The following is a 14,500-nucleotide window of genomic DNA, read 5'->3' as shown; positions in this document are numbered from 1 at the left end:
GCTACTTCGCTTGTATTACATAAAAACACTTGAAGGCATTATAAAGCTGGGACACGTAAATCATCTTCTGCAATGGATATTTTCCCTGAAATAACATGGGTTTGTAAAATAGCTACAGATCCCCAACCACAGGCACCAGGGCCCTGCTCACCGCGCTCCCGGCCCACCCCGCTGGCACTGCGGTGCTGAGGAAAACACCTTAAAAAGAGCAGAAACCTTCAGGACTAGCAAAAGATGGAAGGCGATATTATGTCAAAAGGAGTATGGCAAGAGCCAGTAATAACTGGTATTATGACTTGATGAAGGAACGTTTGTCTGTTTCTCACGGGTCAGTGTTCACTGTTGTAAATCTCAGGAGCCTGCTCTGGGGAGTACTAGAGACCTCCATCACAGTAGCTGAACAGCTTTATTAAATGAAGAAATTATTAAAATTGAGAAGTTTAATTAATTTCTTATGCCATTACCATATCCAGTGTCAGACATGCTGAAACAAATATAGCCAGACAAAAAATTTGATTCACAGATTATTTTGCTATTTGGTGGTCCTAATTAACATTGATCCTTTCACAACTGTGCTATGAAGTTACACTACACTGCTTTTAATGATTCATTAACCTCTTGTGTGGGGTATGTATGTCCACTCCTCCATTGTCAAGGTACAACAACTTCCCATCTATGTGAAGAAGCCTTTCCACATACTTTGTTCTGCAACTCCCAACACCAGTCTGGGCAGACAGCAGCATCTGGGGCTTTCAGCTCTTCTATAATAAGAGGCAGCTCCCCAAAGAAATGACCTCAAGTATGGCCAGAACCATCCAGATAGGGTGGTCTTTGCCAAGAATGCAAGTCCTGCTTCTGTGGAAATGCAACAAGGAATCAAAGTCCAGCATTGTGAGTTCTAGAAACAAAAATCAGATTATGTCCACCAAACAGTGTGGGATTTTATCTGTGGTGTTTTGGGAAAACTGGCAAAAGTATTAAAGTCCAGTGTATTCCCTGTTGCAAAAACAGAAAAGTGATTCTTCATCTCTGCCATCCTTTGAGAGTCACCCCGGTGCTTACAGCAGTAGAAAGTACCATGCTAAAACAACTGTACTCTATAGTATGCAAGAAAGGGTCATGCTAATTGCAATCCCATAAAGAAAAGCGTGCCACCCCTTAGTCCCAGAAGACAGATGCAGGAGAGTACTACACTATTGCAAAGGCCAAACATCTGTATTTTAATAAGTTAGAAGAAATCCAGATATAGAAGCCATAGAGTCACTGAAATGTTAACACGTTAATATATTTTAAAGCAAATATAACACAGTGTACACATAAAAACTGTTTAATACAAAGTGAAAACCATTAGATGCACCTACTAATGCTGATTTTTGGTTATTTTTATATGTTTCATGGAAACTTGGAAATGAAGCTCTTCATTTCAGTTACACCAGGTTAAGTGGTAAAACTGATCTATAGCAAGCAAATCACTGCCTTGTCATTCACCTGGGAGAGACAACACCAGGGCAACTGAATGTGTCCAGAATGGCACCCAAGTGAAACAGGCTGTGCACATTTGCCCCACTCACTAAGCTATACAAGAGACCAGATGTGAATTGACTGCTGCTTCTGAATAGTAAAGCTCAGTAAATGCATCCTTGCTGTACAAAAAAAAAAAGAAAAATATTAAAGTGACAACATAGAAAACTGGCAACAGATAACCATGTCTGCCTAAAATATACACATATGATACATAACTATTGCCATGCTGGCCAGTATGTAAGCCTGTTCAAAAGCAAAGCTTTAATTGCACAGATTAGAAAAATGAACAAATGCTTTTACAGAGCAAAGCACAAGCTTTGGTTTATGCTTAGACAGTGAACATTAAGCCCTCCATTTTTATTATAACATCTATTAAGACAAATAGCTGTTTCTCTATGAATAAGCACTCCATTCCACACAATGAAATGAAGCTCAATGTCTTATTCAATGAACCCATGTGTCTAGACTGGGAATGTATTACATCTTTATTGAAAGCTACTGAACTACAAAAGGTTTGACTTCTTTAATTCACAGTTCCCCAGGCCTCCCCCCATTTTTAAAATGCTGCATATATAAAAATAACTCCAATATGGCACAAAAGTGGGATTCTCAAGGGAAGGCAAAGGATAAAGGGGCAAAGGGAAGCCTCCACTGGGCAACATCAAGAAATTGCATATAGTACAAGAGGAATTTGCACCCTATACAAAATGAGCTTCCCTGTGTTCCAGTTCTTGGATCCTTTTTGGTCTCAGTCTATGGTAAGCAGGCTTCAGATCTGTGGAGTGACTATCCTCTGAGCTAGATTTCTGTTCGTTTATGTTTTGTTCATCACCTGACAGAAGTGCAGAGCTCCTAGCCAGTTTCACAGTATTATCCTGGGGGAGCACAGAGCTAGCACTGGTGGGTGCACAAGCTTTAGCAGAAGAACCATCTCCATTTTCTTTTGATTTGTTAGAGGGTGGTTTATAAAATGTCCCTGGGGGTGGTTGCAATGTTCTTGGTGGCCTAAAAGCAGCAAGAGGATTAACATCAGGACCATTCTCTTCTGCTGCTGTCCTTCCTGACCCGACAACAGAATATGGCTTATTAGGAAGAATGGCTTTAGCTGAATTGTTACCAAGGCTGCTTGATGATGATAAAGCACCTGCAGTTCCACTCTCGAGTGCTCGGATCTCCTGGGGCACATTAGTCACGATCATTGCTGTCCTTGCTGTGATATCATACTGTTTGTACTGCTTGTCCCAAGTTTTTCGCAGCATCTGGGTGTCATAACAAGGCAGTCTGCAGCAGGTATCAACAGCAGGGACTGCCTTCACCTCTGAGACTTCTTCAATAGTGGGGCTTCTGCCCAGCTTCTCTGAACTTATTGCCCCTGCATTTCGTGAATTCCTTTCATTCAAAACACAGGGAGGCAGTATTCGGTCCACAGGCAGGCTGACAGGGCGAGACGCTGCCTTTGTCCTTGGAGCCCGCAACGGAACTTTGCCCATCTGACGGTTGGGTTTTACAGCAACTAAGTTCATTTGACAGGGGTCTTCACCTGGAGAAATGAATGGATCATTGTCTTTCTCTGAAGCTGGACTCGCAACATCACCTAGAAACACAAATAGATGTGACTGGATCTTTTCACCAAGAGAAATCAGCAAGACTTCACTGACCTGTTGCTAGTTAGTATTTTAATGGGATAAAAGTTTTTAGGGATAGCTTGTATACATACTAGCAACAGCCTACTCTAACCAAATGTACTCATTTCACTAGTAGTAAAACACATATTGTACAGCTGTAACCAATGAGAAAACACAGAGACACTTCACTTTCTGGCTGGTGTTTTGCCATCCCTGAATATTTTCAGTTTTAGTATGTTTCAGGATGTCGCACTGTTGATGTACGGGACATGAACAAAGTGGTAACATCAGATGAAAATCAGTTAAAAGGGAATCAATTAAAAGGGAATATGTATAGTTACTCCTAAATTAAGTACATTAAATCATACCTACATTAAACCAAACCCCTGCAGTAGCATAGGCAGATAAACAGAGAAAAAAATTCAGAATTAGAATAAGGTTAGCAGACCTGGGATTTTGTAAGCAAAAATACTGATATCCAAAATGCTCTGATGATTCTGTAAGATAATTACTCTTTCCAAAGCCTTCTGGTGTAGTTCCAGTGAGTGGAAATGATACATATTTTGGGGGAACAGTGGTCAAAATACATAAATTGCTGGGTATTAGCTTACAGCCTTGTAGTGGATTTCAGAAATCAGTCACAGAATAATTAGGACTTTTTTTTGTTTGCTTTCTTTAAAACAAGGGAGAAACCTAACCACTGTTATACTCTCTTACCAAATACTTAAGCTCTGATTCCATAAATACAGATTTCTTAAAAACATTTAGAAAGATTTAATTTTCTGTTCTTATTACAAAAATAAACAGTGTATCAAACAGTGATGAATAGGTTTTTATCACTTGCTTCTGTCTATATTACAAAGCTACATGCACTATAATCTAAAGCATCCAGGGCTCCTTATTTACCCACACCCAGATTTAACAGCATACTAACCAGTTACAGATATATCTGCTTCTTCTTTTGTATTCTTGCTATTCTTCAATTCCACAAAGAGTGCAGCTGTTTCTGAAGCTCTTTCACATGGAACTATTTGAATACCCTGCTAACAAAAGTCAGAGCAGAAGTAAATGAGAAGTCAACAAAAAAGGCACTCCTTATCAAAAAAACCCCAAAAAGACATATTAGAAATATGCCCTGGAATGCTCTAGAATTGAACACAGAAGTTAATGTGGCACAGGTAACACTGTGGCAGCAAAAGAGTCACTCACTTCCTTTACAGCAACAAACGATTTCCTCTGCTGCTGCGGCTCCCTCTCGTCTGCTGATAAAGCAACTCTGACTGTACCAGCTGTTTCTTCAGCATGAGAAGCACTCAGAAGTGGTTTCAATGAGACATCAAATATCTTTTCATAGTATGTTATGAGCAGCTCCACTACCCGGGCCTGATAAGGGTAGTCCACAAGTGATGACAAAGACACTGTAGCATCAGTTTGACGTGGTCTGATCAGAGTTGGGCCAAATATTATGCCAAGGTTGCTAGCTGACATTTTATTTTCATCGCACTGTTCTGTAACTCTGCACAAAGAGGGGGGAAAAAACCAAACCAAAAGAAATCCCCAAGTGTTAGAGGGTTTTATTACTTCAGAAATACTTTGATATTAAAATCTTATGTCTAAAGAGGGTAAGAGACAATAAAGAACAGAGTGGGTTTGGTAAGCAGGCAGAACCTTTAGTGCAGACCACATTTAACAGTGGCTTGAACTTCCCACACAGGGTGTTTTTATGTCCTATTTGTTAAAGTTATTTGTGGCTATTTGGCATTTCTGGGGTTGGGGAAAAAAATGTCTCTCATTCTAAGTAATAACACAGCTATAACCCAGTATTACCCATTTTTATAGGCAATCACTGGTTTAGTACATCATCATACAAACCACCACTTGGAGGACAAGGAAGTGAAATGTGACTGAAGAATGGTTATTAAGAGACATGATACAAGTTTCAATTTTCTGTTAACAGCCATCAAATCACTGCCCTATCTTTGTTACATTGCAATTTAAATCATATTTAGATCCCTGAACGTGACACTAATTACTACTGACCCCAATGCTAGCACAGAATCAAAAATGGAGGCCAATGCTTTCCTTCCCTTTCATATTCTTCTCTCACTTGGGAATTCATTACATGGAAAAAACTCCAGTAACAGAACAGTGTCTTCAAAGGCATATGTGACTTCTTCCTCAACAAAGTCATCAAAAAGGAACAAGAGATTCCTAGCATGTAGCAGTTAAGTTTTCAACATCAGTTTGCATTTGAAGTATTTTCTTACCTGTGAAGGTGTCCAATAAGGTACTGAAGAGTGTTATAGTTTGGTACAGGCAGTTGTTTCAGAAGATCTTTAATTTTAATGATGATCCTGTTCAGTTCAATACAGAGTGACTGTCTTGTCTTTGCTTTGGGGCTAGCTTGTTTAGCATCCAATTCCTCATTAGCGTTCTGACTTTCTTTTGCAAGTCCAATGAACTCGTTGTAAAGCCGAAACAAAATCAAGGGTTCTGGAAGCTGAAGAAATAGGAACATTTCAGAAACATACTTAAACCTGAATTTTAACTATTTGCTTCTTGTTTTTCTTCAACTTTTTCTGGTCTAGCATCTTTTCTTAGATGATGACATTGTTTAATCCTTGTTCATTAGCTCAATCCCCAATTTTCCCTTTTCCAATCTACACCTTTTTCCAGAAATCGTTTGCTAACCCTTTCCTACAGTAGCTCCAGGACTGAGCATTTATCACAATTTTTTGAAATAAAATTTCAAGAAAAAAAGTTGATTTCAAAATCATTTACTGGTGATGATCATAGGATTGAAATGCTCATCTCTGACAGCCAGCGTGAGGAGGAGGACAGGACCATCCAGCTAAAGATTATTCCTTTCAGGGTCAACATGTTTTCAGAGTGACTCAATAATTTCACTGGACTACATTGCAGCTTCATTTTTTCACATACATATTGAAACTATTTTAGAAAATTCAATCATGAAGCTTTAAAGCTCTATTTTAGAAGAAAAAGATGGACAATCCCTCCATAATGAACACATCATGACCACTATGAGTGTTTCATGACATTTTTGTTAGCAGGTATTAACAGCAATATATCAGCATCTGTCTACATGAAGAGGCAAGAACATGGGAATCTTTTAAACTCCACATAAGACAAGCAAATTCACTAATCAGAAAGGCTTTAGAAATAAACTCTGAGTAGACAAACAAGCTCGTTTTGCACAATTTTCCTGCAGAACACATACTGTAGTCCCAGCCCTTGTCACAGACTCCATGTAAATAAAGAAGCCATGGCAGTTATACAAGGCACTTGTTTAATTGCTGCTGTAGGAGTGCTGAAAAGGACTGGTTGTTTTGTACTGTACTGAAGAAATATACTACAGCACTTTGGTTTTCCATCTGACCTCTCAATTCCATACCTGGCGGAGATACAGCTTGAGAACATTGCTGATGTCATGTGCATAGAGTTCTGAAAGCTCAACCAAATCCTTTCCATTTTCAAAAGCTTGACAAAGCTTTTCAACTCTTGATTTGGCTCCATTCACACGATAGATGCCCTAAAATTAAAGACGAGCACAACTCTATTTCAATTTGAAAGGAACTTGTAAAACACAGATGATACTGACAGCATTAAAATCTTAAGAGAATATTTTTAAGATACTCGAGCATACCTTGACATTCAGTGCTCTGCTTTCAATTTCTGATGTACACTTTTTGATGATGAAAGGAATGCCATCAGGAAAACTTTTAGCAGCTTGGGCAAATTCCACTCCAAATAAGTGAAGCCTTCCATGAAGTTTTTTGTGCCCACATTGAATAGCTAAAGTCTCTAAACATTTTTTATGGCATGCAAGTGAACACTACAGGAGAAGAAACAAAAAAAAAAAGCACATGGTTTGATATAATCTGACACCATAGACATATTTCTGCTGTTTCTCACCCCGTATGTGAGCAAAACAAAAAATTTGTTAGTATGGTGTGCCTCTGCTTTAAGTTCATGGTGGTTATACGAGACACAAACTCCAGTTTTTATACAAAAACAGAACTCCCAACGTTACATAAATCCCAAGCAGCAATTAAAACTGATTTTCAACTTACCTCCTCACATTCAGCTCCATGAAATACTACTAGGCCGTCACATTCTCTGCATTTAGATGGAGCTCTCAGCTTCCGTAGTTTGTGTGTTTGTGCTGCTTTGGACATATTAGCATTTCTAAAAGGTCCTGGAGAATTTGCAGTTTCAGATGTGAGATCATTTAAACCTGAAGAGAATTTCCCTGTTATAGTCATTTTAATATCTACTACTGGGGTGGTAGTTACTCTGACTTTTTAGAATTGTGCTGCAGAACAGAAGTCTGTAAGTAATGGCAACTATGAAAGTAATCAAAAACATTTTAATCACAGGGAGGCAACACTATGTTGCAGTTCACATAACAGAGACATTAACTATCAAACAATCCTGTGTAAGAGCAGAATCAAACAATCTTTTTTGCCTTATTAAGTATTTAGTTTTCTCCTGTATTGTGGCAATGTGAAAATATTAGGACATTTAATTCCAACTGCCCAGCATTTCAGGCAACAATTCATGAAAGTTTAATTTTATACATTTCGAAATCCTGTACTAGAGGATGAAAGACAGCTTGTTTTGCCCTTTAGTATTTCTGAAATGCTTAAAAAAAGGAATATTTTGCAGCAAGGAAGAATTAACACACACTCATGGCATCAGCCTCATAAAAATTAATGTAAAAAAAATTATTGATTCTGAGTTTCCTGTAACAACATCAAATATTTTCTAGAGGATTCTAAAACTAAAAAGAATAGCAACTGGTCCTTTTTGTGTCCAAATTTTTTCAAGTAATTTACTTAAAATGCTATCAATAACTCTGTGAACCAAACCCCTTTGTTTTACAGATAACTTTAAATTATCACATTCAGATAATTGCCCAGAAAACTTCTTAAATGCTCAAGCATTGATTAAACAACACTATTTTAAGTGAAAGCTTGCATTCAGTAACACATTGCCAAGCTTTAAGTCTAGATCTGAATTAAAGCTGTTTACCACAGGTTTTTTCCTAGAAGGCAAAGTATACATTTAGGAAATAAGGGCTAAGCAAACAGTTTCCTAAGGGCTTTACTGAGCAAGTGCCACAAATATTTAAAAATTAGTTTGTTAGTACTGTAGACATACAATAGAACTATTTCTGATAATCCAGTTATTCAGGTTTCAATGCCTGCGGCAACATTGTCGTTACACAGTCAAAATTCATTTTCAAATTAGAAATGGCCTGGTCAAATCTGGGACAGACATTACTGAACTCATTTATCTTAGCTGAAAGGGTGAAAATCTCAGTTACTACCCTAACCATTTGGTACCACTTTCTTTCCAATTTGCAAGTTATCACCTCTATGTATTTGTGCATTTCATGTCCAAGTTCAGAAGTGATCTTACATAAATCAGTATGGAGCTGAATTTAAATGCAAACGTCTGGAGGGAATGGTTAGTGGATCATTTGCTTTACCTCAAAAGGGTGACAACACTAGAAATGTTCTATGGTTGTCCATACAGTAACCTAAACATATAAAGGCAATTCTACACCACTTCATTAAAATTACTTGAATATTATTCTTCATCTCTCAACCTGAAGTGGATGCATATTGTATTGAAAAACAATGCTGTTGGCAATCACACCTTGTCAAAGTGCTTTCCTTAAGAATAATAGAAAGGAAAGCCACACAAATGTAATAAAAAGCATCTTCTGAGGACTTCAAAAACAACATTACCACAGTCTGAAGGAGATGGTGGCTCTCTTTCATCAAGATCATCAGCAGATGACATAGTCCCAGTGGAAGGTGTTCGGGGAAGTCGTCTTTTAAAATCCCCTAGCAGATGAAAAAAATTTTCAGGAAGTTGTAACTATCAGTCCCACCCAAGTGTTCCGTTTTCATTACATGCTCTGCTCAGTACTTGTTTATTTAACAATGTTTTCACTAATGTGAAACAGTGCAGGGAAGAGACTTCAGGTTAGCACAGCAGTGAGGGCAGCTGTACCTGGGCTGGCAGATGGGGAATCCATGGATCGGGACTCGCTGCTCCCCCCTGCACTTTCAGAGTCACTGCACATTCCTCCACTCTGGTTGCCAACTGACCACGATCTGAACGGCGGTGGCCCTCGCACTGCTTTCGAAAACAAAGTTCACAAATTCCAAATATCAAAGACAAAATTTCCTTTTTTTAAACTGAAAACTAATTATGAGTATATTCAAAATAGGAAAATTTGCACAAGTTACATGAACATACAATATAGTGAAATAACCCCAGGGCATATATTTGTGTAAAAGCTTCAGGAGCTAAGAAAATTAATTTCAGAAACTAGACAATTGTGCTTTTGCAGAGGACCTGCAATCAACATGGAATTTACAAAACCAATGGATTTCTAATTGCTAGTTTCAATTGGAAGAGTTTAGTCCACTGAGTTTGACAGTACTTGCTGTTTGAATTGTATCTCACCTTTCTTGTCAAAGGATCTAGGGTCAGAGTGTTTTCCATTTCTTCTTATTATGCTCAAGTACATTATGTTTTATAGGCTTTGAACTTCATAATACATTTTTAATCATTCAGTGTTACATTTTAAAAAAATTATTTATTTAGAGACTGAGCCCAAAAGAAATACAGAGCTACCTGGAATATCTGTGTTGCTGGAAGATCTCTTCTCTCTAACCTTCTGTGAACGATGATAAACTGGGCTTCCCACATCATCTAACGTCTGAGCAGGAAAATCTCCTGAACACTGAGATAAGTTGCCATGGGATGTATGGACACTGTTTGTTGATTGCTTATTAAAAACCCTTCAGAAAGAAAAAAAGTAATTTGAAGAATGAATAAGACAGAAATTCATGAAAAGTAATGCATTTTTTTTAATCGCTGGGCACAAAAAATGCTACATTTAATTAATATTCATGAATATACATTTTTGACACGTCATTCTCATAATTAAATTTAATTCCAAAATTAAAAAATAAAAATATTAAAAGAAGAGTGGCCATTTATTTTCAATTAAGTATGTGAGATTTCCCAGTGTTTTCTCTCCACCCAGAGAGAATCAGCTTTTCCACATTTTCATGTATTATAAACATTATCTTGCAGACTTAGGCTGTTTTTTCAATCTGTTCATCTGAAGGTAAGAATAATCAGAAGCCATTGTATTCTATGATTATGCTTTCCCCTCCAAAAGATTCTCTGATCAGCCATCAGGACCATCCACCTATAAACACAGGTAGTCACATATAGTGCTTTTTAAATGAACAGAAAATGTGTTGAAGCTGCCAGAGTGTCAGTCCATTTTGAAAATGCACTCTTACTGTAAGAACAGAATAATGTTAACAGTAATTAACATAAAATGCGGAAGCACCCTGGGGACAAAATAGCCTGCTGGCCAAGTTTAGCAGTCAGGAAGCTGTTCCTTAATCAGTTCTACCCTATCAAGCTTAAGGGAAACAGAGACTGAAAAACGTTCAAATTTGCATTTGTTCAAGGAACAGTCCCTTAAATTAATGCAGAATCAAACAATAAAAATGATCAAGTACATGGTAAATCACAAGGCTGTGACAAAGAAAAAAGGTGGGCAGAAGAGGAGAAAAAATATGCTCCTATAAATGTCAAGCAGTAAATAGCTGGGAGAGCACACAAAGTGTTGGAAATTTCACGCTCATCAGTTTCTCAGGGAGCTACATAGTTAATTCCCCCAAAGTCAAAGTTTATGAGTATAGCCTAAATCAGTCTTAAAAGGCAGGAAATTTACAGACAAGAATTAAGAATCTCAGCTTTAACTTTGAATTTCCTGCCTTTTGTTGGTAGAAGTCTGACTCAAGCATTTGGGTTTTTGTATTTAGTTTCCTTTTGAAAAACGATGACGATGCTTTCCTGTAGAACTGTGAAACACACAGATTGAAATGGATATTCTGCTGCTTTAGTGCCAAGATGACCATTTTACAACAAATTAGAGATGGAAAAACATTTGGCATGCTGACACAAAGAGCTGTCTTTATCTTGAAGTCTTTAGTTCCACATTAGCTGGATCTTTCATAGTTTAATAATAAAAACTTCTATTTCATACAGGTTGGAAAAAATAATTAAGTTATAACACGTCCTTACAAATGGATTCTGAGCTTTTTTTAGGCACATAGCATGAGATAGAAATCGAGACACATTTCCTGCCAAAAAGTTGCCAAATGTAAACAGTATGAAAGAAGCTACTGTATGTAGCAGCAAGGCTTGTGGAAGAGGAAAACTACCTCTTCAGACTTTCTAAATTTCTGATTTTCAAGTACTACTGCCACACAACCCTACCAAATCCAAAACTTACACTTTTCCTATTAACCAGTATCTATATTAAAACAGTAGAAAGTCAAGTCTTGCACAACAATTGTCAATGCTTTCGCAAGTATTTTTGCATGAAATAACATTCTGCCTTAGAAATCAGAGGCAGATTTTAATGTCAAAATTATATATAATCTACCATCTAAAAGATGAGACTAAGAGAATAGTAAAACATGGTACAACACCAGGATTCCTTTAGTTCCTCCAAAAATATTGTTTTATTAAATAAATGCCTAAGTGTTGCATTTTAAACCAAGCAGCTGCCACCTGTACTTTCGCACTTACCCATCAATCTGGGAATTCTGGGTTTCAAAACAACCTGATTCAACAGGAACACCATCCTTTGGCAAACTTTTCACAAACTCTGAATACTGCTGACCAGGGTCATAGAGTTTGGCACTCTCACAGAGGGACTGGCAGTTAACTGGCAGAGATACAACCTGAGCATGCTGCAGCTGGAACAGGTTAACTGTTGCCTGTTGGGAGAAAGATTTTCATTATTTGTAGATCTTTTACTAAATATTTCACTTACACTTTGTTCAACTCAAATTAATACCCTAGCAGAAGATTATTTGAACAATAAGACTAGAAAACTTCTAGAAAATAGTAACATATTCCTTTTTACAATCAACTTTCAGGAGATTTGCACAAGCTTCATCTGTAATAGAGACATAAGTATTTCTCTCCTCTCTGGGTTATTGAATCCTCCCACTAGCAAAGGCAATTCCCATTTTTTCTCACTTTGGGTTGATCAAGATAAACAACCAGGGCTTTTGCTATCAGAAAGGCTTTTTTCATGTTCTGGAGTGAATATTAGTCATCACTACAATTATGAAGTAGCTGGAATTCCAAACCCAGGTGAGCTCCTTATTATTGTCTTGTCCCAGCAGACAGATTAGGTGAACACTTTCTCCATTAAATTACCTGACACTTCTAAAAGATTTTATCATATGCCAGGGACCAGAAAAGGGGGACACTGCCTAACTGCTTCATCAGCTTTCAGGTTGCAAAGTAGTCTGCAATTTAAATATACTTGAACTGACAAGTCTGTCTATACTTTCTACTGCTCTTATGGGTTGGTTTTGGGGTTGCTTGTGGAGCAGGGTTAAGTTTGATATTTTCTTTTCCCTCCCCATGCCAGCATTAAATTTTCATTGTCTCCTCTAAACAAACAAACAGAAAAAAACAAACAAAAATCCCCAAACATCTCTTGGCATAATGAGTTCTTACATTCTTCTAGCTTTTTTTTGTAACTGTGCATGTCCTATGCAGTTTTTACCATCACTTCCCTATTACACCAATAAACTAGTACAATCTACTAGTCACAAAGGATCCTGCAGTAACTGAGACTGCCAGCAAGGCTGAAGTGTGTTAATATCCATGCTAGGCTTGATCCAAACATCTTTACTAATGCACTAATCAGAGCAAAGAAAGCTGCACTCTTAAGCAACAGAGGAACACAACTGCCATCAAAATTTTGAAGAGATATTTTATAAGGATTGTGTAGTCAGAGTGCTTGCAAGGCAACAGCTTCTGAAACACCCAGAAACGTTCAAGACCCAACCCCCACGTTGGTTTGTTTTTTTTTTAACTCCTACTAGAAAGTGAACACAGATTAAAAGTTTTCCTTCTTTTTCTGTTGGCATGACATCTGTCCTTTGAAAACTTTCTATTTAAAATGAGGCTTATGGGGCCTTCTCTTAGTTCTAACAATATATAAATATCTGTACAAAATGTATTTTAAAGACCATGCTTACAGCTTTAAGAGTAAGATCACACTGGTAAATAAGCTCCCGAAGCTGTGTTAAAACATCACTTTTAAAGCTTTCCAAATAATTTCTTTTTTCTTCAACCTCTGCCATGCTTGCTTTATAGTGTTCATTGGCTTCTTCGGCCTAAAGAAAACACAAGTATAAAGAGTTGATGGACGACAGGCCTTGATACTAGAAGCAAGAAAAATCTCCCCTCAATATGCTTGTATTTGAGATTCTCTTTTAAGATAAAAACCCAAAGGAACATAGCATGATTAAAATTAAAAAAGTGAACTCAACTTACTCAAATACCCTCCTTGGGAAAGCATGAATAAAACCTGAACAGACTTAACTTTAAAAGCAAGGAACAAACTTCTTTACCTTTTGAAGAGCTTCCTCTTCTAGCCTTCGTTTTTTCTCAAGTTGCTTGCTGAAGTCTTTCACAAAGCTTCCACTTGAGCTGAGCTGTTCCTCCTCAGCACGAGCAGTACAGGACTTTGCCTTTTCATACTCATCCTGACGCTGGGTATACAGCAACTTGGCTTTTCTGAGAGCAGCTTCCAACTCTTGCTGCAGAATGCAGCCAAAGAAAAAGGAGAAGAATAAACAACATGAATTTTTCAGTTATTTAATGTGATGTTTAAAGAGGCTTATGCACAGGTCTGTATGCTGCAGTACCAAGTACATTGACATTGAAAGACAGCCTCTTACAAATGCCAGACTGCCATGAAATTGACAGTTACATCTACTTTCACCATGCTCGAGAGACTATGTGTGAATGTAAGTGCAGAACAGTTTGAAAGTTTCAGCCTTTTGAAGGATTCTAGACTGAACAGTTAAGATATGAAAGAATTACCAACCATTTTTTTCTGTTCTCGCTGCCAAAGGTCCTTGATATCTTTCCTTTGTCTATCCAACTCATTTTTCCTTCCAAGAAGAGGCTAAATAGGAAATATTAATGGAGTACATTAAAGGCATATAGGCTTTTTTGAATATGCTATAAAATTATATATACTTTTGCTTTTTTTTTTAAGCATACCTGCACAAATTTGTTAGACTGGAGAGCAGCAGCTGTTTGTTGCCAAAGTTGACTGTTCTCAACATCATTTTGAAAAGCATTAATGAATATTGACTGGAATGGCATATAATCCTAAAATTACACAAAACATGTTCTAGGTAAGACAGAGGTGTAATAACATTGTAAATGTCTGTATAACTGAACTAGATTTT

General features: G+C 37.4%; 1 protein-coding gene across 11 annotated transcripts in view; it reads right to left on the bottom strand.

Annotated features, from left to right (window-relative positions):
* Nucleotides 1–1,264: 1,264 nt before the first annotated feature.
* The window catches only part of ARHGAP29 (Rho GTPase activating protein 29), a 47,964-nt gene continuing 34,728 nt past the window's right edge, over nt 1,265–14,500 (bottom strand). For 4 of the 11 annotated variants that reach the window (XM_077182223.1, XM_077182232.1, XM_077182231.1 and 1 more), the window contains 16 exons: nt 14,310–14,420; nt 14,131–14,211; nt 13,652–13,840; nt 13,277–13,414; nt 11,805–11,995; nt 9,822–9,988; nt 9,192–9,320; nt 8,924–9,022; nt 7,241–7,404; nt 6,814–7,002; nt 6,562–6,699; nt 5,417–5,649; nt 4,359–4,665; nt 4,084–4,192; nt 3,518–3,535; nt 1,265–3,118 (listed from right to left, as the gene is read on the bottom strand). In XM_077182223.1, coding sequence (XP_077038338.1) covers nt 2,223–3,118; nt 3,518–3,535; nt 4,084–4,192; nt 4,359–4,665; nt 5,417–5,649; nt 6,562–6,699; nt 6,814–7,002; nt 7,241–7,404; nt 8,924–9,022; nt 9,192–9,320; nt 9,822–9,988; nt 11,805–11,995; nt 13,277–13,414; nt 13,652–13,840; nt 14,131–14,211; nt 14,310–14,420 — 3,159 coding nt within the window. In that variant the 3' untranslated portion in view covers nt 1,265–2,222. The remainder of the gene's footprint in view (nt 3,119–3,517; nt 3,536–4,083; nt 4,193–4,358; nt 4,666–5,416; nt 5,650–6,561; nt 6,700–6,813; nt 7,003–7,240; nt 7,405–8,923; nt 9,023–9,191; nt 9,321–9,821; nt 9,989–11,804; nt 11,996–13,276; nt 13,415–13,651; nt 13,841–14,130; nt 14,212–14,309; nt 14,421–14,500) is intronic. The other 7 variants (XM_077182225.1, XM_077182229.1, XM_077182226.1 and 4 more) reach the window with 7 other exon arrangements.

This window comes from Agelaius phoeniceus, chromosome 8 (assembly GCF_051311805.1).
Source record: "Agelaius phoeniceus isolate bAgePho1 chromosome 8, bAgePho1.hap1, whole genome shotgun sequence".
In the NCBI taxonomy this organism is placed as follows: Eukaryota; Metazoa; Chordata; class Aves; order Passeriformes; family Icteridae; genus Agelaius; species Agelaius phoeniceus.
The sequence above is the reverse complement of the archived record's forward strand: the minus strand, read 5'-3'. Positions and strand labels throughout refer to the sequence as shown.